General features: G+C 44.4%; 1 protein-coding gene across 5 annotated transcripts in view; it reads right to left on the bottom strand.

The window, feature by feature from the left end:
- Nucleotides 1-306: 306 nt before the first annotated feature.
- The window catches only part of PSMF1 (proteasome inhibitor subunit 1), a 49,235-nt gene continuing 25,696 nt past the window's right edge, over nucleotides 307-23,845 (bottom strand). For 3 of the 5 annotated variants that reach the window (XM_049651018.1, XM_049651017.1, XM_049651021.1), the window contains 3 exons: nucleotides 4,973-5,026; nucleotides 3,672-3,830; nucleotides 2,714-3,141 (listed from right to left, as the gene is read on the bottom strand). In XM_049651018.1, the coding sequence (XP_049506975.1) occupies nucleotides 3,090-3,141; nucleotides 3,672-3,830; nucleotides 4,973-5,026 (265 nt within the window). In that variant the 3' untranslated portion in view covers nucleotides 2,714-3,089. Of the gene's footprint in view, nucleotides 1,969-2,713; nucleotides 3,142-3,671; nucleotides 3,831-4,972; nucleotides 5,027-23,845 lie in introns of those variants that run through there. The other 2 variants (XM_049651019.1, XM_049651020.1) reach the window with 2 other exon arrangements.

Below are 23,845 nucleotides of genomic sequence, written 5' to 3'. Positions count from 1 at the left end.
CATATACCCAGGAGGAATGAAACCCTAGGTCTACGCAAAGACCTGTACACAAACGTCCACGGCAGCACAAAAAGTGGCAACAACCCAACACCTGTCCGGTAACTGAGAAGTGGATACGGAAAGAGGGATATACATAAGAGACTCTTCGATAGAGCACAAACCGAGGGTTGATGGGGGGAGGGGGGAAAACGGGTGATGGGCAGTGAGGAGGGCACTTGTTGGGATACGCACTGGGTGTTGTATGGGAGCGATGAACCACGGGAATCTACCCCCCAAACCAGAGCACACTTCACGCACTGTATGTGTGTGAACTTGACAATAAACTATACTTAAAAAAAAAAAAAGAAAAAAAGAGAATGGGGGTTTCTGTCCACACAGCGGCATTCTTCAGCCAGAAAAAGGAATGCAGCAGTGACACACGCTACAACATGGAGGAACCTTGAAGATGTCAGTGAAAAGAAGGCAGACACAAAAGGCCACGTGCCGTGTGACTGTCCCTGTGAGAAGTGTCCAGAACAGGCAAATCTTTAGAGAGAAAACAGACTAGTGGTTGCCTGAGGTCAGGAGCGGGGCAATGGGAGGGACTGTTAATAGGTACAGGGTTCCTTTTTTTTTTTTTTTTTTGAGGTGGTGAAAATGTTCAGGAGTTAGATGTGGTGATGGATGCACAACACTGTGAATATAGTAAAAACCGCTGAATTGCACACTTTTAAAAGGTAAACTGTGGGGCGCCCGGGTGGCTCCGTCGGTCAAGCAGCCGACTTCGGCTCAGGTCACGATCTCACGGTTCGCGGGTTCGAGCCCCACGTTTCTGTGCTGACAGCTCAGAGCCTGGAGCCTGCTTCGGATTCTGTGTCTCCCTCACTCCCTGCCCCTCCCCTGCTCATGCTCTGTCTCTCTCTCTCTCAAAAATAAAGATTAAAAAAAAGAAAAAGGTAAACCTCATGGGTACATGTGGGTATATCTCAATAAAGCTGTTTTTTTTTTTTTTTTTAATTTAAAAAAAAGGAACAGGTTATTAAGTGCTGATATTTATTGTTAAGGATCCCACCTTTCCACAAGGCATACCCTGGAACTGTTCCCGCTCGGCCTGGTGATTACTCCTGGCTGGAAGGAGGAAGTGGCCTAGACTACAACAAACACTGACAGCATGACGTGGAAGTTCCTGAAGGCCCCATTCACTTCCCCCCACAGAACTAAGACACGATGTTCCTCAGTGTCCTTGATACAAGGAGACCCACGCAAAAAATGGCTGATTCTGCAGATGAGAATCACTGAAGTTTCTGTTTTCAGAAAACAATTATGTATAGGACTATCCTTTCAACCTGTGCTACTAGAAAAACCAAGTGCCAAATTTATTGTCTGAATCCTCTTTTCCTTAAATCACAGATCTAAAAGTGATCTGCTTCCCTGCTCGTCTGATGGTTTCTAGTGTGATGTTCCTTTAATGCTTCCTTTTACAATGAAGGATGCTTATGTGACCAAACTGCCCCAAGTCCTTCCCGTAGCCAGCATGACCCAATTCGAAAACAAAAACACTCCACCCATTTGTAGGCCCTTAAGGAAGAAGGCTAAAGGCTTCAAGGTGGTCTTCACTAAATCAATGCTTGAGATGGGGTCTCCCAGATATGGCCAGGGCACCTGCTCATGCTGGCCTCCCCACCCAAGCCCCAGTTGAGGGTACCCTTAATCCCCTCTCAGGCAGTTCCAGGCTACAGCATATTAGCAGACACCTCAGGAAGGCTCTGGTAGCCTACCCTGTGCCCACAGATAAATAACGTGTCCTCATTTAGGAGAAAGAACCCAAGGATCTGAGAAGCAGAAAGGCCCATCCATGGATGCAATGCTAGCTGTGGAGGGAAAGTGCCTAGTGCCTTGATCTCTTGCCTCTGGGCCTGGTGCTCTATGGTGCTCTCTCCACTCCAGCACAGGGGGGCTCATCACTGACCGTGTCTGTCAGGCCTCGGGCTGAAAAGAATCCGGAGAACACCAGAGGTCAGGTGGGCCTGGACAGAGGACACAGGCTTCTGGAGGCTGGGGCTCCCTGGGGGTGAAAGGCCCTCCTGGGTTGTTTCCTGCTTCACTGGCTCCTCCATCCACCCCAGCCACTGGCTTCCAGAGGCTGGGCTCCCTGCTCCTACGGGGGTTCAATACCACACTCAGATGGAGCCCGTGCTCCTGTGCTTTTCTTGCGTGGGCCCCAAGGGGCACGGAGTTACCCTGTAGGTAAGCACCACACAAAGCGTCAAAAATTCATTCTTTTCCTTTGCCAAGTTCCGAGAGGTGGCCACACACAGAGGCAGGCATCAGAATGTTGTAGAGTAGGAAGGGCACCTCCCAGGGCAGCAGGAAAGCCCTGGGAAGGGAGAGCCCTGCTTAGGGTCAACTCGGTAAGTTAGTGGCAAAAATGAGATCAGACTTCAGGTCTGTGCGGGCAAGCAGAACTGGAGGATTCTGCCCTTCTCCGCATGACGCAGTCTCTCTGCAATGTGCCTGCCCCTGTGAAAGTCTTCCTTGTGGCCTATGCGGCCTATGGGGCTTTCTAGTCTCTCATTTTCGTCTGTGTAGCCACACTGCAAAAGCAATTTATGAAGGGAAGGTGCCTGAGAAGCAAGAACAGGCCCTGGGTAGGAAAAGAGTCATTTGGCCCCAGAAAGATTTCAACTCTAAAGTCTCAGAAATGGAAGGAGCTGCGCAGAAAAGAAGAGTGGGAGCCTGGCAACATGATTTTTGTATTGACATTTGGTTCTTATAATAACATCCAAAATGCGTTCTGTTCTTATAGTGCTGCAGCTGCGACTGCATCGGGCCGAGGGTATATGTTGCCGAAGTGTCCCTTGAGAAGTGTGCGGGAGCTGGTGGTGAGAGAGACACACAGACTGCTCTTTGGGACCTATATGCAGCCGGGTGGAGAGCTGCAGCAGGTGTCTTGGCTCTGACAGGGGGTGGGGAGGCAATCCCAGCCAGCCTGCAAACACATGGGCAGAGTCCCTTGCCCCCAGACCGCAAGAACACGGCTGCTGACGGGGCCAGCGGCGGCAGCTCCAGGAGAGTGGAGGGAAGGCTGGGATGTTACATTCTTGAGGCCTTCACAGGTACATATCATCGTAGCCCGGTGGGGGGAGATGGTCTGGGTTAGGTCTGGAATGGAAAGAGGGGCTGGTGAGTTGGGAGTGATGGCGGGGTCAGGGGCGCACAGGCAGACAGGGCCTGAGCAGAGGGAGCCTGCCCTCCAGAACAACGTGGTGCTCTGTGGGGTTGAAATGCACATGCTCTACAGCCATGATCCTGACTCTCCCACCCTGGGTAAGTTAATTCATCTTCCAGGGTCTTGACTTCTGCATCTATGCAATATGCACAGTAATATGTACCCCTAAGTGTTGCTATTAGAATCCAGCGTCCTGACACGGACTTAAACTTCAGTGAGTATGAGCAGCTCCTCCTCTGAGTGCTCCCTGAGGGGGCTGGAGGAAGGGAAGCACCGAGGGCTGGGGAGCTCTGGGGAGGCCTCAAGCATGGGGCCCGGAGGAGGCTCCACTCCCTCGGCAGTGGGGGATGACGGAGCCAGTGGTGACTCCGCACCTAGAGTCAGACTGCTTGCTCCCGCAACGCTGAGCTGAGCTGAGCTGCCATCAGGCCCTATTTCTCAGCGGGCCTGAGTGAGTACCTACCCAGACGGGTTGGTCCCAATGGGTCCAAAGGGGTCAAAGCGTGCTCCTGGGGGCACAGCGCCTGGAGGAAGACGGTTTGGGAGGCCCGAGGATGGGTCAATGAGTGCTCTCGGGAAGCCAGATCTCAGGGGATCCACGATCATGCCACCTCTCCGACACCTGAGGCAAGAAGAAAAGGTGGGTAAGCAGGTGGGGCGAGGAGTTGCTGGAGAAGAGGCGAAGGAGGTGAGTGGACTAAAAATGCCTGGGATACGTACTCTGGAGAGCTCAAGCAGACACTGATGGACGGTTGCCCGGGAGTCAGCAGGAAGTGGGCAAGAATAGGAACACCAAGAGCACACCTTTCCCGGCATGTACGGCCTGCCCTTTCAGCTTTCCAGGCTGCCCAAACCCACAAAACTGAGATCCCTGCCATGTTCTACATCCAAGGGGGACAACTTGATCAAGAACAGGTGCCAGAACTTGCCAAGGTCAACGGAGAACCATCATAAGGTTCTGTAGGGCACTATTTTAGGTCTAAGGACTAGTAATGGCATTGGGACAATTCCGGATGATGGCTTTCTTGCAGTTTCCTGAGAGCGCCTCAGGGTGATCTAGGACTGCACGTGGACTGCCCAAATCTGGCTCCTGATAGCATCTGTCCCTCAAGGAGTTCCACGCACCTGACCTCCTGTGCTCAAAGCAGGATGTGTGAGCTGATGTTCCCCAAACTTTGCGGCCACTGTTCAAGCTTAACTTCAGGCTCATGCGATTTCCCACTGTCTAAAAATGAGGTGCTCAAGTTGGGGTCGCTTTGCAGCACAGGTTGAAATCTACCCGGAAGCATTCAGAGAAGACAGGGCCTGGCTAGGCTGTAGTGACTTTGTTGGGTGCACGACAGAAACCACACACACAGTCTACTGGGGATCAGAGACTCCCCTGAGCAAGTGAGGTGACTGCTGAGGAGCCCTGAACTGCCCTTCAGTCTGTCGCCCACCATGTGCTCTTCAGCCTGCACCTGAGAAACCCTTCCATCCAAGGGAGGCTGCTGTCCTCCGCCAGGGCCAGCGGGGTCAGCTAATGACAGGGGAGTTGTCTGCTGGCTTGCTCGGCGCCTCCCTTACCCCGCCAGCAGAGCTCTCCCTCACTGCTGCAGGCAGGGCAGAGCGGAACAGCGGCGGTGACTTCTCAGCCGCTCAGCCCCAGCAGCCTCCTTCACCCCAAAGCAAGGCTGACGAAAAGCTCTAAGATTAGAAGGTGAGCTGAGCCTGAAAAGTCACAAGAGTAAGTTGTGTTGCTGCCCCCTCCCTGGCAGGACTCACCCAAAGGGGTCCAGATCCTCTCCCCCGACAGCAAACGGGCCCAGGGGATCACACCTGAAACAAACAAGGGACAATTACCACAAGTCCCATAGCAGCCGGGCGCCTGGGCTCCCGGGGGCTTGAACCCAATGCCCGTGGGGGCACAAATGCACTCCCAGGTATGGAGGACAGGGGAAATCCCCGCACGAGACCATAACACGAGGGATATTTCAAAGTGGTCTTTGGCACAGACTAATATATTACAAGGGCAATATTGAAAAGAGTTGAACACAAAGCTAAAAACAAGGAGACCTCGATACTGTAGAAAATAGACGTACTGACAGTGGTTAGTAACCTCAAGATAAATTTTATTTTATTTACACTTTTCTCAAGTTTCTAAACTTTGTATCACGAACCAAGAACTTTCAGATTAGAAAATATCGTAAAAACAAAACCCAAACTCCAAGACTAAGACTTAAAAGCTTCCAGGGATGAAATAAGATGGGTGTCCACACTCAGCCAGAACAGTATGGCCTCTCCACGACATTTCGATCCCACAGACACCGTGTATCTGTTCATGCGCTGCCCACTGGAGGGCCACAAACCACTGTAACCTCTAAGATTTTTTTCACCTCTACACCAAGAACCCACTTTTGTTCTCACTGGGAATGCATGACCTAGGAGCATAAATGAGAGCATCCTTTCTGGAAAGCAATTCTGTACTGTCTAATATATACAAAACACCTGTGTCTTTCACAAGTCTTAACGTATCTTTATACTCTTTGATCCAATAGTTCTTTATCTAGGCATTTATCTTAAACAATACATAATTCAAATTAAAATATCACCATAAAGACTTTAATCAAGGGAATTGGAATTGGCTTAAGTAGGGACCAGTTAGGCACTTTATGGTGGATCCCTAAATGCAGTTGTGGAGACAATGTTCTCAGAGGTTTCAAAATGATATGAAAAGGGGAGCCTTGGGTGGCTCAGTCGGTTAAGTGTCTGACTTCAGCTCAGGTCATATCTCACGGTTTATGGGTTTGAGCCCCTCATCAGGCTTGCAGCTGTCAGCGCAGAGCCCGCTTTGGATCCTCTGTCCCCCTCTCTCTCTGCTCTCTCTCCCTCAAAAATAAACAAACGTTTAAAATAAAACGTTTACAATAAAATAAATAAAATAAAATAAAATAAAATAAAATAAAATAAAATAAAATAAAATAAAATGATGTGAAAAAATGCTTATGCTCTAGTGCTAACTGTGGGGGGGAAAAAGAGATAGCCTAGGAATAGCCCAGGGAATCAACTGTGAAAAATGTGTGCGGGGGCGTGTATGTCTAAATAAAAATTGAAAGGAGCACAGAGTGACAGTTACTCCTGGGATGATTTTCTTTATGCTTTTCTGGTTTCTTCCTATAAAACAAAAATACTTAAAATTTGCAAAAGTGTGCTTTGGAACCTGCTTGGAGACCTAGCAAGCAATACAAACCTTGCAGTTCTGGAGGGGGTGGGGGTTCCTGCCAGACCTCAGGAGAGCCTTGTAAATAGCAGCTAATATATACTTACAGGTAAGAAGCCATTAATTAAAGAACTGGGAAAAAATCCAAAAGGAGATGCTTCTTCAGTCAGTTCTACCTATTATGCTGGAAAGGATACTGTGATTTAGGTGGATGTGGCTAGGTTTCCAAGGGAAGGAATTTTTCCTGATGTAGATGACTGTTCCCAAGTCCTAGTTCAAATTTGCTGGTGGCTTCTGTTAACATCATGCCACACTGTGGATGGACAGGAGTGCTGGAGAGCACCGAGTGTATCTCCATGAAATGGTCCACTACAGGTCAGCAAACAGAAGGGGCTTCTAATGGCCATAAAAATGCCTAGGAGAACAGCACCTTATAGCTCCTGAAACACATAGCCTTTTCTCCTTTTCTCTCCTGGGCCACAGAGCACGGGACGGGGCAGGGAGAAGGAACAGAGAAGAGAAACTGGAAAAGGCAGCTGCCAGGCCCGTGGCAACCATTTGTGTACTTGAAATTGTCACAGCCTATCTCTTGACTCAACACTTACCACAATCTCGCCGCAACACATGCACGCACACTTCTGTGAATTTATTATGCACATGCTCAGAACCCATTTTAAAATAGTCTCAGTCCTGGGTCCCCTGGGTGGCTCAGTTGGTTAAGTGACTGACTCTTGATTTCAGCTGAGGTCATGATCCCAGGGTTGTGGGATTGAGCCGTATGTTGGGCTCCATGCTAGGCGTGGAGCCTGCTTAAGATGTTCTCTCCCCCTCTCTCTGCCCCTCCTCTGCTTGCACTCTTTCTCTCTCTTAAACATTAAAAAAAAAAAAAAAAAAAAAAATTAGTCTCAGTCCACAATATGTTGAATGAGGCTACAGGGATTAAAATAAAGCTGACTTTTGTATAAGGTCTCTGAAATCAAGCCCCTCCTTCAACTGGTAATCAGCTCCACATGACCATATGATCCTGGCTCCAACGGGGGCCCCCCTAAGGGATTTGAAGGTGATCCCAAACACACACGATTTCCTCCTTCTGTGCTCCCCTCTCCTCTTAGATAAAAACGACACCCACTCCTCTCTTGGGCACACAAATCCCGCTGACACCACTCTAACAGCTACACGGTCTGGTGATGTGGAAAGGCCTTGGGACTGGAGGTCAGAAGACGGGCCCTGTGCTCTGGGTGGAGGATGATCTAGGTGGTTGGCAGGGGTCTGTCACAAACCTCTGCACCTGAGTCTTTTAAGAAGACTGAAGTCTAGGGGCGCCTGGGTGGCTCAGTCGGTTAAGCGTCCGACTTCGGCTCAGGTCACGATCTCGCGGTCCGTGAGTTCGAGCCCTGCGTCGGGCTCTGGAGCCTGCTTCCGATTCTGTGTCTCCCTCTCTCTTTGCCCCTCCCCCGTTCATGCTCTGTCTCTCTCTGTCTCAAAAATAAATAAACGTAAAAAAAAAAAAAATTAAAAAAAAAAAAAGAAATTTAGAAGACTGAAGTCTAAGAAGTAACACTCACAGGGCCTGCTGTTGACAATGACACAGCCGCAGCAGGCTCAGACAGACATGCTGCCGGGCAAGGCCTGGAAGAAGTGGGTAACAGCCACCGCTGCTATTTACCAAGAGCCTGCCCTGTACTAATTTAGTTTTAAAAAAACTAATTTTGAAAATGTAATCTTCTCAACAGGTAATGCATCTACCCGTTTCAAAATTCAAGACTGATAAAAGACCCACAGGTCCATAATCTTAGGCTAGATGTGTTCTGGAATTCAGAATTCTTCAAGTTTAGAAAGGTCAGATGGGTGTACCTAACTTACATTGTGTAACACTCCCAAGCAGCACCCGGGCTGTAACAAATACCCTAATGTTTCTGCAAAACGAATGCCTATTCATATGTAAGTGGGATAAATGAATGTATGAGGAGCTTCATGCCACTTCAGGACAGGGTTTGGCACCAATCTTATGGGAGAGGAAGGGGGAGGGGGGGAGAGGAAGGGAGAGGAAGGGGGAGAGAAAGGGGGAGAGGAAGGGAGAGGGAGGGAGGGGGAGGGAGGGAGGGGAAGGGAGGGAGGGAAGGACGGAGAGAGAGGGAGAGAGAGGGAGAGAGAGGGGAGAGGGAGAGGACAGGGGTTGGCACCAATCTTATGGGAGAGGAAGGGGGAGGGGGGGAGGGAGAGGGAGAGGGAGAGGGAGAGAGAATATATCTCAAGGTCCATGCTCAGCGCAGAGTCCAACATGGGACTCAATCCCACTCGATCCCTGGGATCATGATCTGAGCCGAAATCAAGAGCTGGACGCTCAACGGACTGAGCCACCCAGGTGCCCCTCAGAGCTCCTTTGATATCAGAATTGTACATAAAAGATTGTGGGCCCACAAAAGCAAAAATTCTCCCTTTCACCCTTGTTCCCCAGCCTACCAGGTCTTCCTACAGACAACTAAGATACCAGCTTCTTGTATGTCCTTCCAAAAATACTATGCATAGAGAGCAAATATGTATCTCTCCTTTTTTAACAGCTGGATGCACTGAGCGCCTTATATACATTATCATATTTCACCTTTGCAGCAGCCCTCTGAGTACGTATGATTTTTATTCTTATTTTACAGATGAGGAAACAGGCTCAGAAGCAAGGTTTCTTAAACAAAGCCACATAGGTAGTAAGTGGCCAATACAGTATTCATCCTGGGTCTGCTCAACATCAAAACCCATCCATGCTCAAACTGATGTGTTGAGACCATTTACATTTAGTGTGATTTTATGTGATAGGTTTAGATTTATAGCTACTACCATTTATTATTCGTTTTCCAAATGTTCCCTCTGTTTTTCATTCCTCTGTTTCCTCTTTCTTTTTATTCAATTTTAGTGTTTTTTACTCGATCTCAGAGTTTTTTCCAAGTGGTTGCTTGAGGGATCAAATATACAGACTGAACCTCTTCAGTCTACTTTGAAACAGTATTTTACCATTTCAAGTAGGAGGCAGAGACCGTAGAAGGCATATACAGGTCCATTCATTCTCCTCTATGTTACAGTTGCTCCCTATTATACTGACATAAAGTGAAATGTGTAATTTTTGCTTTCAACTGTAAAACACATTTTAGAGAATTCAAGAGAACAGTTCTATTTACCTAGACATTTACCATTTCTATTGCTCTTCCTGCATTCCTGACGTTCCAAGTTTCCATCTGGTCTCATTTCCCTTCTGTCTGAAGAACTTCCTTTAGCAATTCCTTTTGAGAAGAGCTGTTGACTATGAATTCTTAGTTTCCTTTCACTAAGAACTCTTAATATCCTTCAGAAATAAAGTGAAATATTTGCTGGATACAGAATTCTGGGTTGACAATTCTTTTTTCTCCATACTTTTGAGAACATCTGTCTACCTCTTCCTGGTCTCCATGATTTCTAATGAGAAATCCACAATTGTTCACGTTCTTATTCTTCTATAGGCCAGTCACTGTTTTTCCCTAGCTGCTTTCATGATTTTTTTTTCCTTCATTTTTAGTTCTTGGCAGCTTGATTATATGTCTGCACATGGACTTTCTTGGGTTTATCCATTTAGGGTTTGCTGAGCTTTTTCAATTTGTGGGTTTTTTGCCCAAAATGTCTTTTGCCAAATCTGGGGAGTTTTCAGCCCTTATTTTCTTCGGATAATTTTTCTGTACTGTCCTCTTTCTCCTCTTTTAAGACTCTGATTGTCCCTATGTTAGACCTTTTATAACTGTCCCACAAATCCCTGAAGCTTTATTTTTCAATCTGTGTTCAGACAAGATAATTTCTACTGCTCGGTCTTCAAGTTTATTCTTTCTTCTGTTATTTCCATTCTGATATGCCTTCATCCAGTGAGCTTATTTTGATTATTTTACTTTTCAATTCTAAAATTTCCATTTGGTTCTTCTTCATACCTGCTATTTCTTTGCTGAGACCTGCTGCTCTATTCAGTTCAGGACAGTCTGCCCTCACTTCTTGCAGTATTTTTATAATAGCTGCTTTCTGTCTTTGTCAGATAATCCCAACATCTGTGTCACCTCGGTGCTGGCACCTGTTACCTTTTTGTGAGTTGTGTGAGTTGGAAGTTTTCTTGGTTCTTTGTATGCCCAGTAATTTAGAATTGTATCCTGGAGGCTCTGAAGAATCCTGATATTTCTGTTTTAGCAGGCAATCAACATAGCTGGCTTCAGGATCCAAGTTCTGGTTTCAATGTCAGTTGTTTTCAAAGCCTTTGCAGTGCTGTCCAGTGCTGTACCACGTATGTGCTGCCAAGCATTGTTTGGACCACCCAGTTCTACTCAAACTGTAATGTGCAGATGCATCAGTGGGGGATCTGGCTAAGGGCAGTTTTCTTTTCTTTTCTTTTTTTTTTTTTTTTTAATATACTTTATTGTCAAGTTAGCTAACATACAGCATATACAGTGTACTCTTGGTTTCGGGAGTAGATTCCTGTGATTCATCACTGACATACAACACCCAATGTTCATCCCAGCAAGTGCCCTCCTCAATGCCCATCACCCATTTTCCCCTCTCTCGTGCTCCCCCATCAACCCTCAGTTTGTTCTCTGTATTTAAGAGCGTCTTATGGTTTGCCTCCCTCTCTGTTTGAAACTATTCTTTTCCCTTCCCTTCCCCCATGGTCTTCTGTTAAGTTTCTCAAATTCCACATGAGTGAAAACATATGATATCTGTCTTTCTCTGACTGACTTCTTTCACTCAGCATAATACTCTCCAGTTCCATCCACGTTGTTGCAAATGGCAAGATTTCATTCTTTCTCATTGTCAAGTAGTATTCCATTGTATATATAAACACATCTTTATCATTCATCAGTGGGTGGGCATTTAGGCTCTTTCCATAATTTGGCTATTGTTGAAAGTGCTGCTATAAACACTGGGGTACATGTGCCCCTATGAATCAGCACTCCTGTACCTTTTGGATGAATTCCTAGTAGTGCTATTACTGGGTCGTAGAGCAGTTCTATTTTTAATTTTTTGAGGAACCTCCACGTTGTTTTCTGGAGTGGCTGCACCAGCTTGCATTCCCACCAGCAGTGCAAGAAAAGGGCAGGTTTTAATCCAGAAGATCACGAGTGGGACTTGAGATTCTGTATGTTTCACAAGCTGAGTGAAACGTGACTGGACTTTGCTAGTCTGGGGAACACCAATGACTAAGACTGCCAGGGTACAAGTTCAGCTGGAAAATTCTGGTAGCCTAGGATTATTTACTCTGTTCTGCTAAGCGTAGAAATTTAGGACTGGGGACATGGAGATGCTGAGGACAGTAGACAAGAGTGTGCGTGCATATACACGTATGGCAGCAGTTACAGTGCTCTGAGCAAGCAGAGCACTAAACCTTCTCTTTTCCCCCTGCTGAGGATATCCTGTGAGTTCAAAGGTGAACTGGGAATGGAGGATGGGTGGGAAGTATCGCATTTGGGCTAGGAAGACAAATATTTTTAGAAGAAAAAAAGAAACAGATATGCATAAATTTAAAAATTGTAAGAAAGATGTCACCATAATCTAACATGATTCTTTTTGCTAGTCTTTTCTAGTCTATTTTCATAAGCATGCTTTTATAAAATTATAATGCTATCATTTTAGATCCCACTGTTTTCCTCCACTTATGTCCTGTATTTCCCAAGTTGTCTGTCTTTGCTATTGACATTTTTAATGACCAAGTAATAATCACTCAAGTGAAGCAAATTTTTAACATTTACTTGACCTTCTACTGTATGTATTGGTATTGCTTCTGGTAGGTGTAACTATAAATGATGATGTAATTGGTGACTTTTGTGCACATGTTTTTTTTCTGTCAGAAATCAGTTAACTGGGGGGGCGCCCGGGGGCTCACTTGGTTAAGCATTCTACTCTTGATTTCCGTTCAGGTCGTGAGCTCACGGTTCACTAACAGCGCGGAGCCTGCTTGGGATTCTCTCTTTCCCTCTCTCTCTGCCCCTCCCCCACTCCTGCATGCGCGCTCTCAAAAAATAATAAACTTAAAAAAAAAGAAAGAAATCGGTAAATGTTACACTCTGCCTGTCCTACCACTGTATGATGGGGACAACCTGCTTCTCTGATCAACAGACAGGAGTTGTGCTCAGAAGCCTCAACTGCACCTGACTTGGAGGATTCAGAAGGTGAGATTGGAGTTCTGCAAGCTGATGAAATTCAGGTAAGATTTTACACTCAGCTGATGTAGTCATGGGTACACATTACCCCGAAGGTGATGGGGAGGGGAGGGGAAATGTATTTTGCATTTGGGAAGCCAGACGGTAGGCTATGGTAGGTAACATTTCTAGAAATGGCCCCCTCTCAATATTCCACACTGTCTAATCCCCAGAACCTGTGATATGATGACAAATCACTCCTGCGATTGTTTTAGGTAATACTGCACAGTTGACTTCAAAAAGGGGAGATTATATGAATGGGCTAATCTACTTACATGGGCCCTAAAAAGCAGAAAACTTTCTCTAGCTGGCAGCAGAAGAGAAGGTGGAAGGGGAGAGTCAAAACATGAGAAGGACTTGACATACTATCGCTCGCTGGCTTTGAAGACGGAGGGGGCCGTGTGAGAAGAGACGTAGGGAATCTTAAGGGGCTGAGAGGCCCTCAGCCCACAGCCAATGAGGAATGGGGAGCTCAAGTCCTACAAAAACAAGGAACTAAATTTGGGTTCAGTTAGCTCACAAATGTTACGGGGGTGATGCTTTTCTAAACAATTTAAAAGAAAAAGGAGACCAACTCCAGCAACATGGCAAGGACAGGGACACGGCATCAAAATACCGTGGGAATGCCAACGAATACAATTGTTTGGTTCTACTTCCAGCGACAGATGCTAAGGAAACATTCAGAGATGTGCTCCAAGTTTCAAAGTATGTTCACTGAGGTGTTAGCTATGGTAGCCCCAAGTTAGGGATGACTTAGGCTAAGAAACACAAAAGCCTTGCATCATCCTGGATCTGTCTCTCCTTCATTAAACCAACCCATCAGCAAGTCCTATCAGGTATACTTCCAAACATACCCCAGATCATCTGCCTCGTCTCTGCCACCATTCACCCCCCCACCGCCGTTGTTTGTTCCCTGGGTGCCCATGTCAGCTCCTGGCGCCATCTTCCTGTTTCTGCTCTTGGACCTTCATACTCCATTCTCCACAAAGGAGCCAGAGTGATTCAAAAATAAAACATAAACAGTATGAAGTCCCTCCCAGGGATCCCTACTGCTTTTGATCTTGCCCCCAAGACTCCGCATGCCCTGGCCTTTGCTCACCCCCACAGTGTCATCACCGATCTCTCTATTCTCCACCCCCAAGTTTACTGAGTTCCAACCACACCACTTTCTCTTTATTCTCGGAACAATCCAAAACGATCATTTCTTTTGAAACGATTGCTGATACATGTGTTACAAGGAGGAAATACTAGGGGCGCCTGGGTGGCTCAGTCAGTCGGGCATCCAACTTCGGCTCGGGTCATGATCTCATGGTCTGTGAGTTCGAGCCCTGCGTCGGGCTCTGTGCTGACGGCTCGGCCTGCTTCGGATTCTGTGTTTCCCCCTCTCTCTGCCGCTCCCCTGCTCATGCTCAGTCTCTCTCTCTCAATAATGAATAAACATTAAAAAAAATTAAAAAAAAAAAAAAAGGAGGAAATACTAAAGGCTGAATCTTGCTCCAATGTTTATGAGCTATGTTGGTTTGGCTAAGTTAATTAACCTCTCTGTGCCTCAGTTTTCTTTTCTATAAAATGGGAATAGAAGCATCTATCTCATTCTCATTAGGAGGATTAAGAGATTATATTTTACACTTAATGCAACTGCTTGGCACACAGTAAAGACTTGCTAAATATTAACCACGTTAGTTGTCAGAACCTAACCGGGATTCCTCCACAGAAAAAAGTCAGTGGTTCATGGGGTCCCAACCAGACTGCTTTCTGTCCCAAATGTTTTGATGGTTCCCATTACCCAGGATCAAATCTAGCTCCTTAGCACATGGGGCCCCTTGTGATGTGGTCCTCACATTCACCTACTCTCCTTTCACATGCCAGTACAAATATAATGCCCTCACTCCCTCCCTTGCCCCAACATACACACGCATGAGATGATTTCAGAGCCTCATTTAAACCCACTGTCCCCTCAGCCATACATGCCAATTACTTTCAATATCACAGAATTTTTATTAGTCCTATAGAATTTAGCTCATCAGGCATTATCTCTGTGAAGCCTTTCCTTCTATCTTGTACCACTCAATCCTTCAGAATATTATTCAGAATAATCACCCTTCTCTGTGCTTTAGCAGACCTCAGAAAATACTTGTCATTGTTTTTAAAGGACTTATGATCTGGAATGAACAGGGCAATCAGTGGGGGATCAACTGTGAACTCCTTCAAGGCTGGGTCCACACCTCATCATGTATTCCCAGTGTCCAGTACAGTGCCTGACACATAAGCAACACTTAAACGACTTACTTGGGAACGAGAAATCGTAAGAAGGCAAAAGCAAAGGCTTTAGAGTTAGACCTACGTTCAAATTCTGGCTTCACCATCTAATGGCCGTGTGACTTGGGGTAGGTCGTGAAATCCCCACACCTTAGCTTTCTCTCCTGTAAAGTACGACAACAGTATTTCTCGAGGTTGTTGTAGGTATCACACGAGGATGTTTACAAGAGTGTAACACCTGGTACATAATAAAAAGTTCAAGAGGTGGTATCCAATATTCTATTATTGTATCACAACTGCTTTTTACTGGTTGTGATCAAATTACTTATACACGAACCTCAGTTTCCTTACTTGTAAAATGAGGAGAGCCCTTGCCCATCTCATGGGGTTGAGAGAATAAAATACGCGCATATGGATGAAACGCCTAGCTTGTGGCTTACGATAATTGGCACTCAACAAGCAGTGACTGAATAATTATTATTGAACTAGCTTTGCCATACATGAGAAAGACCAAAGAGATCAAGATTATTTGCCTCTAAGAGGAAAGACAATGAGGGCAAATTTTAAGAATACGGAATAACAGGGGCGCCGCCTGGGTGGCTCAGTCGATTAAGCACCTGACTCTTGATTTCAGCTCAGGTCATCATCTCATAGTGGGTGAGTTTGAGCCCTGCATTGGGATTCTCTCTCCCTCTTTCTCTGCCCCTCTCCTGCTTGTGCTCTCTCTCTCTCAAACTAAATATGTACACTAAAAAAAAAAAAAAAAAAAAAAAAAGGAAATAGTTTCATGACGAGTAGAAATTGAAAATTTAATTATTACTGTGACATAGGTAGAGGATAAATCGTTTTGGAATATGGTGCTGTACCAACTGGATTCAATATAGTAAGACATCAATCTATCTTGTACCACACATAAAATTAATTTCAAATGGGTTATAGATCTAAATATAAAAGGTAAAACAGAGCTCCTAGAAAAAATATCTGAGAAATCTTCCATGACTGTGGGGTAGGGCAAAGATTTCTCAAACGTCAAAAAGAACACCAAACATAAAGGGAAAGCACTGATAAGCTAGATTACATAAAAATTAAGAATATTTTAATTTAAAAAACACCGCTGATAGAGTGCAAAGGCAAACCACAGAGGGAAAATATTTGCAATACATGTATCTGACCAAGGACTTAAATCCAGAATATACAAACAATGCCTACAAATCATAAAAAGATAAGACAACCGAATATAAAAATGGGTAAGAGATCTGAAAGACTCTTCAACAAAAGGGAATATCTAAAAGGGCTTGTAAACATTTTAAAAAAAGAAAAAGAAAGGATTCAAAATGTTCTCCACAGAACTCTAGGGGTCCCTGAAACTCTTTCATTTCAGGGGGTCCATGAGATCAAAGCTATTTCATCTTAGAAGCTATTTGCTTTCTTCACCGTGTTGACATTTGCACTGATGGTACAAAAGCAGCGGTGAGAGAAATCACTGATTCCTTAGCATGAATCAAAGCAGGGACACTAAACTAGCAGTCGGGTGTACCCTCCCTCACCAGTCACTTGCTGCATAACTCTCGTGTCACTTTAGAATGTCCTTGATGAAGCAGTAAAAAATTACCCAGTGTTCTAAAATTCCCATCTTTGAATACACCTCTTCTTGGTATTCTTTGTGACGAAATGGGAAACAGGCATAGAGCACTTCTGCATAAAGAAGTACAATGGCACTTACCAATACTTTCACAGTTAAGTTGCTAGCTCAACTAGCCATTTTTTCATGGAAAACCATTTTAACTTGAAAGAATGACTGACAGACAAACCATGATTATTCAGACTTGGGCTACATAGTAGACATTTTCTCAAAACAATGCGGGCCTGTTACTACAAGACAAACAACTGACACTGTTGCCAATGATAAAACTGAAGCTTTTGGGTGAAAATTAACGATTTGAAAATTTGTATTCATCAGTAGCTTGACGGCTTCCCAGTCCTGATGGTGATGAGAATAGTAATATTGATGAATGGGACTTTTTTGCTACTGGATAATGAGTCAGCATTTAGCGGATCTGCATTAACTCAGTGAACCAATATTTTCCAAATGATCGATACATGATCTTCCAATATCATACATGGGTAAAAGATCCACCCAAAGGACATGACAGACCAGTGGATTTTTACGTAATAATGTACAAGAATGTACCTTCGCTGTTAGGTATTCAGATTCTACACTACAATTAACCCTTCAAGAAACTATCACTTGTCCAGTTTTGGTGTAATGCAAATAAGAATATCCACAATTATTTGAAAACATTATTAAGCCAGTCTTCTCTTTTCTTATAACTATTAGGGTAAGGCTCAACAAAAACATTACCGCCTGCAGACTAAATGCAGAAGCAGAAGTGAGAACCTAGTTATCTTCCATACCTAATGATAAACAGGTCTGCAGCAAAGTGAAACAAATCATTCTTCTCGTGCAATTTGGGGGAAAATAGTATTTTTGTAAAAATGTGTTATTTGTGTTAATATACAATGGGTTTATTATTGTTTTTTAAAAACTTTTTAATTTTTTATATTTAAGAGAAAGAGAGAGATAGTGACACAGAATCCAAAGCAGGCTCCAGGCTCTGAGATGTCAGTCAGCACAGAGCCCGACGTGGGGCTCGAACCCATGAGATCATGACCCAAGCCGAAGTTGGATGCTCAACTGACTGAGCCACCTAGGCGTCCATTGTTATTTTTTAAGTGAATGAATAAATATGTATTTGTAAAATTTCAGTTGTAATTTCTAATATGGTAAATATTGATTGATAAATAAGAACTCTTTAATAATTCAGAATTTAATAATTCTTTCTCAATAATTCAGAGTTCAAGAGGGTTTCTGAGACTAAAAAATGTTGAGCTCTGCCAGCATTGAAAATATAACTCAATGAAGTAAAAGGAAAAAACTCTATGCAGATGCACAGAACTTTACTATTTAAGATGAAAAACTGAACATGCTTAAAATACTCCATGGAGGTTAGGCAAGACTACAGCATATCAGCAAAATAAAATATCAGATACTAAAAAAGAGATGTTTGGCACTTTAGTAAACAGATTATGAAACTTTAAAAAGGAAATGCACGACACAAAATATCAGAAACATTAAAAATATGCAAAGACACAGACTGGGACTGAAAATGAATTTTGAAAGACAAGAGCTTTAGATCTGAGGATTTATTTTTAGTGAAGCCAGATAAGCATAGGAAAAACTGGTTTTTCAAAACAGCGAGTAGGATCTGGGGCATACGGTCTGACTGAGGACAGATGGGGCAAAGGGAAATGGGTTAGAATTGTAAGACAACAACAACAAAAGTTAGGCTTAGATACACACACACACGCACACACACACACACACACAACCCTTCCCCTACAGATGGGCTGTTTTCAGTAACTCTTCCCTAGAGATGTCAGGAGTAGGACAGACCTACTTTCTGCTATTGAGTCTCCATCACAAGGGAATGTCCTCGCCACGTACATCCCTGGCCTAGAAGCAGCCAGCACCAAACTGGCAGACTCAGCATCCTTTGACAAGCGCTAGCTACACGTCCCCACACACTCAAATCTCCTTCCACGCTAGGACAGACACCCTATTTTGGTTTGGTTTAGAAGTTTCCAGGGATGGGACAGACTTAGATGGGGGTGTGGAAGGCAAGCAGTGAGACACAGGACTGTGTCCTGTGGGAAGGGGGCAGAGGCTGCCATTTCCTGCTCAGAGCAGGAGCTGCGCTGTTCACTGATGGGCTAATTAACACCCCGCAGCAGCCAGATGGGAGGCTCCGGGGCTCTTTCGGGCCTTCCTGCCCTAAGGCCCCACCCCCAAATCCAGCATCTGAGGGAAAAACAAAAAGGTGAAAGTGTGAGTGCTGGTTGCCCGGCAACCTGGAGTCGATGGGGGCTCAACGAAGGAATCGGTGTCATTACAGACATCTGTGCTGATAGAGGAAGGGGGCTGGTGAGGAGCGGAGGCAGAGGGGGGTGCGTGGCCGGCAAAAAGCCTCCCTAAACACTCCACCTCCTCTCCAACCATCTCACCCAGTTCAGTGTGCTAGTCCTGGGAGACAGGTTTGCTTGAGAAAGACCTAATGGAGGGAGGGCAAGGCGATGGGTTTTCCTCCATACTCAGTGTGTGCTGACTACACTGAATTTGTACAAACTGATTATGTGCACTGAAACCGAAGGGTGTAGTGGGGAAAGCAGAAGCAGAGTTAGACCCACCTCCAAGGCCTCTGCTCCTGCCTGCCATTTAATACTCTCTCCTTGACATGGGGGGTGGGTGGGGCGGTGGAAAAAGTGGCAGGCGCTAAGAGTGGTATGCAGGAACAATGAGGGTCAGCCTTCTGCCCTGTCACCTCCACCCCCATCGCACCTGACTCTAATCACTTCCGAACCTTCCAGGGCTCTGCACAGGACAAGCCTTCATGCTGGAACACCTTCCTACCCTCCTCATTCTTTAGGAACCTGCCTTAGGGGAAGCCTTCCCTGAACACCAAGAGTGGTTCCGGCTCCTCTACCTATGTGCTCCCTAGCACCCTGTCCCTCCCTGTGATGACAGCAGGCGCAGATGGCATCACTGGTCTTCGTGAAGCACCTGGGGCTAGATCTAGAGCTTCCCACCTAGCGAGCTCAAGAAATACCGGAATTGAAGAACCTAAGTGGCCCCTCAGCATCTAAAGTTTTAAATACTTCTTAATTAAAAACATTTTTTAAAACATTTACTTATTTGAGACAGAGCATGAGCAGGGGAGGGGCAGAGAGAGGGAGACACAGAATCGGGAGCAAGCTCTAGGCTCTGAGCTGTCAGCACAGAGTCCGACGCAGGGCTCGAACCCACGAACCATGAAATCATGACCCGAGCCAAAATCAGATGCTTAACTGACTGAGCCACCCAGGCACCCCTAAAGGTAAAAATTTTACAAATTTCTTTTAAATGTTTAGTTTTTGAAAGAGACAGAAAGACAGACAGAACGTAAGCAGGGGAGGGGCAGAGAGATGGAGAATCCGAAGCCAGCTCCAGGCTCTGAGCTGTCAGCACAGAGCCCAACGCAGGGCTCGAACACGCGAGCTGCAAGATCATGACCTGAGCCAAAGTCAGATGCTTAACTGACGGAGCCACCTAGGCACGCTGTAAATTTTTAAATACCTTTTATCTTTAAATAATTAAAGAGTCACAGGAAGTTGGAAAAATAGTGCGGAGGAATCCTGGGTACCTTCACCCGGTTTTCTCCAAGTTATACCACCACAAAGCTCCCTCATGCTACCTCCCCTGCCTTTCTAATCATACCCAACAGTCTGCCTCAGCCCCCATTCCTAATCTCTGGCAACCACTAATCTGTTTAGAATGTCTAGAATACTATCATTTCGAAAATGTTCTATAAATGGAATCATACAGTGTGTGACCTTTTGGAATTTTTTTTTTCACCCAGCACAATGACCCTGAGCTCCATCCTAAATATTTTGTGCATCAACAGTCCACTCCTTTATATTGCAGATAGTATTCCACGAGCAGTGCCACAGGGTGCTTAACCACTCACCAACGGAGGGACATTTGGGCTGTTTCTGTTTTTGGCTATTACAAACAAAGCTGCTATGAACATCTGCGTACAGGCTTTTGTGTGGGCATAATTTTCGGTCCTCTAAGATAAACACCCAGGAATGCGATTCCTAGATCTTACTAGTGTTTGTTTAGTTCTTAAAGAAACTGCCAAACAATGTTCTCGAGTGGCCGTACCATTTTACATTCCCACCAGCAATGCAGAAGAGATTCAGTTTCTCTGCACCCTCTCCAGCATTTGGTATCACTGCTATTTCTAATTTTAGCTATTCTAGGTGTGAAGGATCATGTTGTTTAATTTGCATTTCCCTAGTGGCTAATGATGGCGAACACCTTTTCATGTGCTGCCATCTATCTGTTTATCCTTCTCAGTGTGGTATGTTTTCATATCCTCGTCCCATTTTCTAATTGGACGGTTTTTTAACCTGTCGAGTCTTGAGTGTTCTGGATCCTTAGAGATAGGACTGCTCTGTCACATGTGTGGTTTGCAAACATTTTCCCCCAGCCTGTAGTTTACGTTCTCATTCTCTTAACAGGGTCTTTCCCAGAGCAAAAGTTTTTAATGTTGATGAAGTCCAATTTGTCGATTTCTTTCTGTTACAGGCTATGCTTTTAGTGCCCTAAGAACTCTTCAACAAGCCCCAGATCCTAAAGATTTTCTCCTGTGCGTTCTTCTAAAAGTGTTGTAGTATTAAGCTTCACATTTAAATCTGTGATCCAATTGGAATTACCAGCTCACATTCATTCTGAGCCCTGAGCTGGTATCGTTGCTGAACACTATTATTATGATTATGATTAGGTAGATTCTGTAGGATTTTTCCATGTAGACTATTATGTCATCTGCAAATATAAACTGTTTTATTTCTTCCTGTCTTATCTGCATCCCTTTTAATTCTTAATGTGGTGGCAAAACTTTCAGTACTATGCTGAGTAAGAGTGGTGAGACAGGGTCTCTTTGCCTTGTTTCTAAGGGGAAAAGCACTTGGCAGCTAATTTTATTTTTTATTTTATATTTTATCTTATTTTATTTATTTATTTATTCATTCATTCATTCATTCATTCATTTTTGAGACAGAGAGAGAGCACAAGCAGGGGAGGAGCAGAGAGAGAGGGAGACACAGAATCCAAAGCAGGCTCCAGGTTCTGAGCTGTCAGCACAGAGCCCAACGCGGGGCTCCAACCCACAGACCATGAGATCATGACCTGAGCCAAAGTTGGACGCTTAAATGACGGAGCCACCCAAGCACCCCCGTTAAATTTATTAAGTATTTTTTCTTTGGGGGGCTATTATAAATGGGTTTCCTTAATTTTCAGATTTTTCATTGCTAATATACAGAAATACAACTGATTTTGTTTTTTGACTGTGTATCCTGTCACACTGCTGAACTTGCTTATTTTAAAAGTGTTTTTAGGGGTGCCTGGGTGGCTCAGACGGTTAAGCATCCAACTCTTGACTTCAGCTCAGGTCACGATCTCACAGTCCTGAGAGCAAGCTCTGTGCTAGGCATGGAAACTGCTTAGGATTCTCTCTCTCCCTCTGCCCCTCCCCCACTCGCTTGTACACTTTCTCTCAAAAAAAAGTTTTTTAGACAATTCCTTAGAATTTTCTATATATGAGATCTCATGTCATTGGCAAACAAAGTTTGCTTCACCTCTTCCTTTTTAATCTAGATACTTTTTCTTTTTATCGAGTGACTGTCCTGGCTAGAATCTCAAATATGATGTTATATAAAAGTAACAAGGGTATAAAAGTAACAAGAGTAGACATTCTTGTCTTGTTCCTAATCTTAGGGGAAAAGCATGCAATCTTTCTCCATTAAGTAATATGTTAGCCGTGGGCTTTTTGCAGATGCCATTTATTGAGTTAAGAAACTCCTTCAATTGCTCAATGCTTTTATCATGAAAGGCTGTTGGATTTTGTCAAATGCTTTTTTCTGTCTATTGAGATGAACATGTGGTTTTTAGCCTTTGTTCTATTAATATGGTATATTACACGAACTTATTTTCATATGTTAAACCAACCATTTCTGGGATAAATTTCATTTGGTCACGGTATATAATCCTCCTTTTATGTTGCTAGATTTGTTTTGCTAGTATTTTGTGGTGGATTTTAAAATCTATATTCAAAAGGGATACTGGTTTGTAGTTTTCTTGTGGTCTTTGGTTTTGGTATCAGGGCCTCACAGAATTAGTTTGTCTGAATCAAGATCCAAACAAGGTCCAACACTGTATTTAGTTAATATAACTCTTTTAGTAACAGCCTCACTCTCCCTTTTCCATGCTATTCATTTATTTGACAATTTTTTATCTTGTAAAAAATTTTCATGTTCCAGTTTGGGCTGCAACACACGTATCCTCATGTGTCTGGCCTGTTTAACTTGTTCTTCTATCCATCATGCTTCAATTAAACTGGGAGTTGGATCCGGGTACAGGCTGCGATGCACTTACTACCGCATCCCATTAGAAGACACTTCATGTCTGGCTATCCCACTTTTAGTGTTAAGACTCATCTACGGGCTCAGGTGCCCCCAGCCTGATCTATTCATTGTAAAGTTCCCCATCAACCTTTTACTGAGGGTTTTAGCAAACACTGACCATTTGTGCCTACGTACATTATTTCAGGAGAAGTTGCAACATGGTGATTTTGGATTCCTTCAGTTCTTCCAAGGCTAGGAAATTTTATCTTCACAATTGTAAATTCGAGGTCTGACTCCCAGTTAGAATGGGGGAGCCTCCAGGTGCTGTTGCGGAAGCCTTGGGAGAATTTCTGTTTGCCGTAGTGGTTGGAGGGGCCTTATGGTACTTAAGGCAGACTGCGCATTCTACATAACGAATTCTACATTGTAAGAATCACCTGCATCCCACACAACTTTTGAAAGTCTTGTTACAAATCACCGGAGTCTGAGACCATTTTATATAGGAGACACTGTCCATCTACTATTCTGTTTGCCATTCTCCTAAGAGCTGTGCAGCATTTCAGAAAAATCATGTAGCAGCAATAGTTTGTAATAGCAATACAGCAATACAGTCTGAGTTTTGCTACAACGCATCTGTATATGTCAGCTTCTGTTACTGTCAAATTCAAGATAACTCTACACACAAGTGCAAATGTCTGACGACATTTTCCACTGTAATGGTGTTCAGGCATCTACATGATCAAATATACATTACCTTATTATTAATTACTTTCTTTTTGCTTCTCATTTATATTACAGTTAGAACTTTATACTGATTCCTTTTGAAGTATGCATTCAGTTAGATTAGCTATGAATTTTTCTATTTTAGAATCTTTTTTTTAAGTTTATTTATTTTTGAAAGAGAGAGAGAGAGAGAGCGAGCACTCATGAGCAGGGAAGGGGCAGAGAGAGAGGGAGAGAGAACCCCAAGTAGGCTCTGCACTG

Source organism: Panthera uncia, assembly GCF_023721935.1.
Source record: "Panthera uncia isolate 11264 chromosome A3 unlocalized genomic scaffold, Puncia_PCG_1.0 HiC_scaffold_11, whole genome shotgun sequence".
Taxonomy (NCBI): Eukaryota; Metazoa; Chordata; class Mammalia; order Carnivora; family Felidae; genus Panthera; species Panthera uncia.
This window is presented reverse-complemented; position numbering and strand designations above follow the sequence as displayed.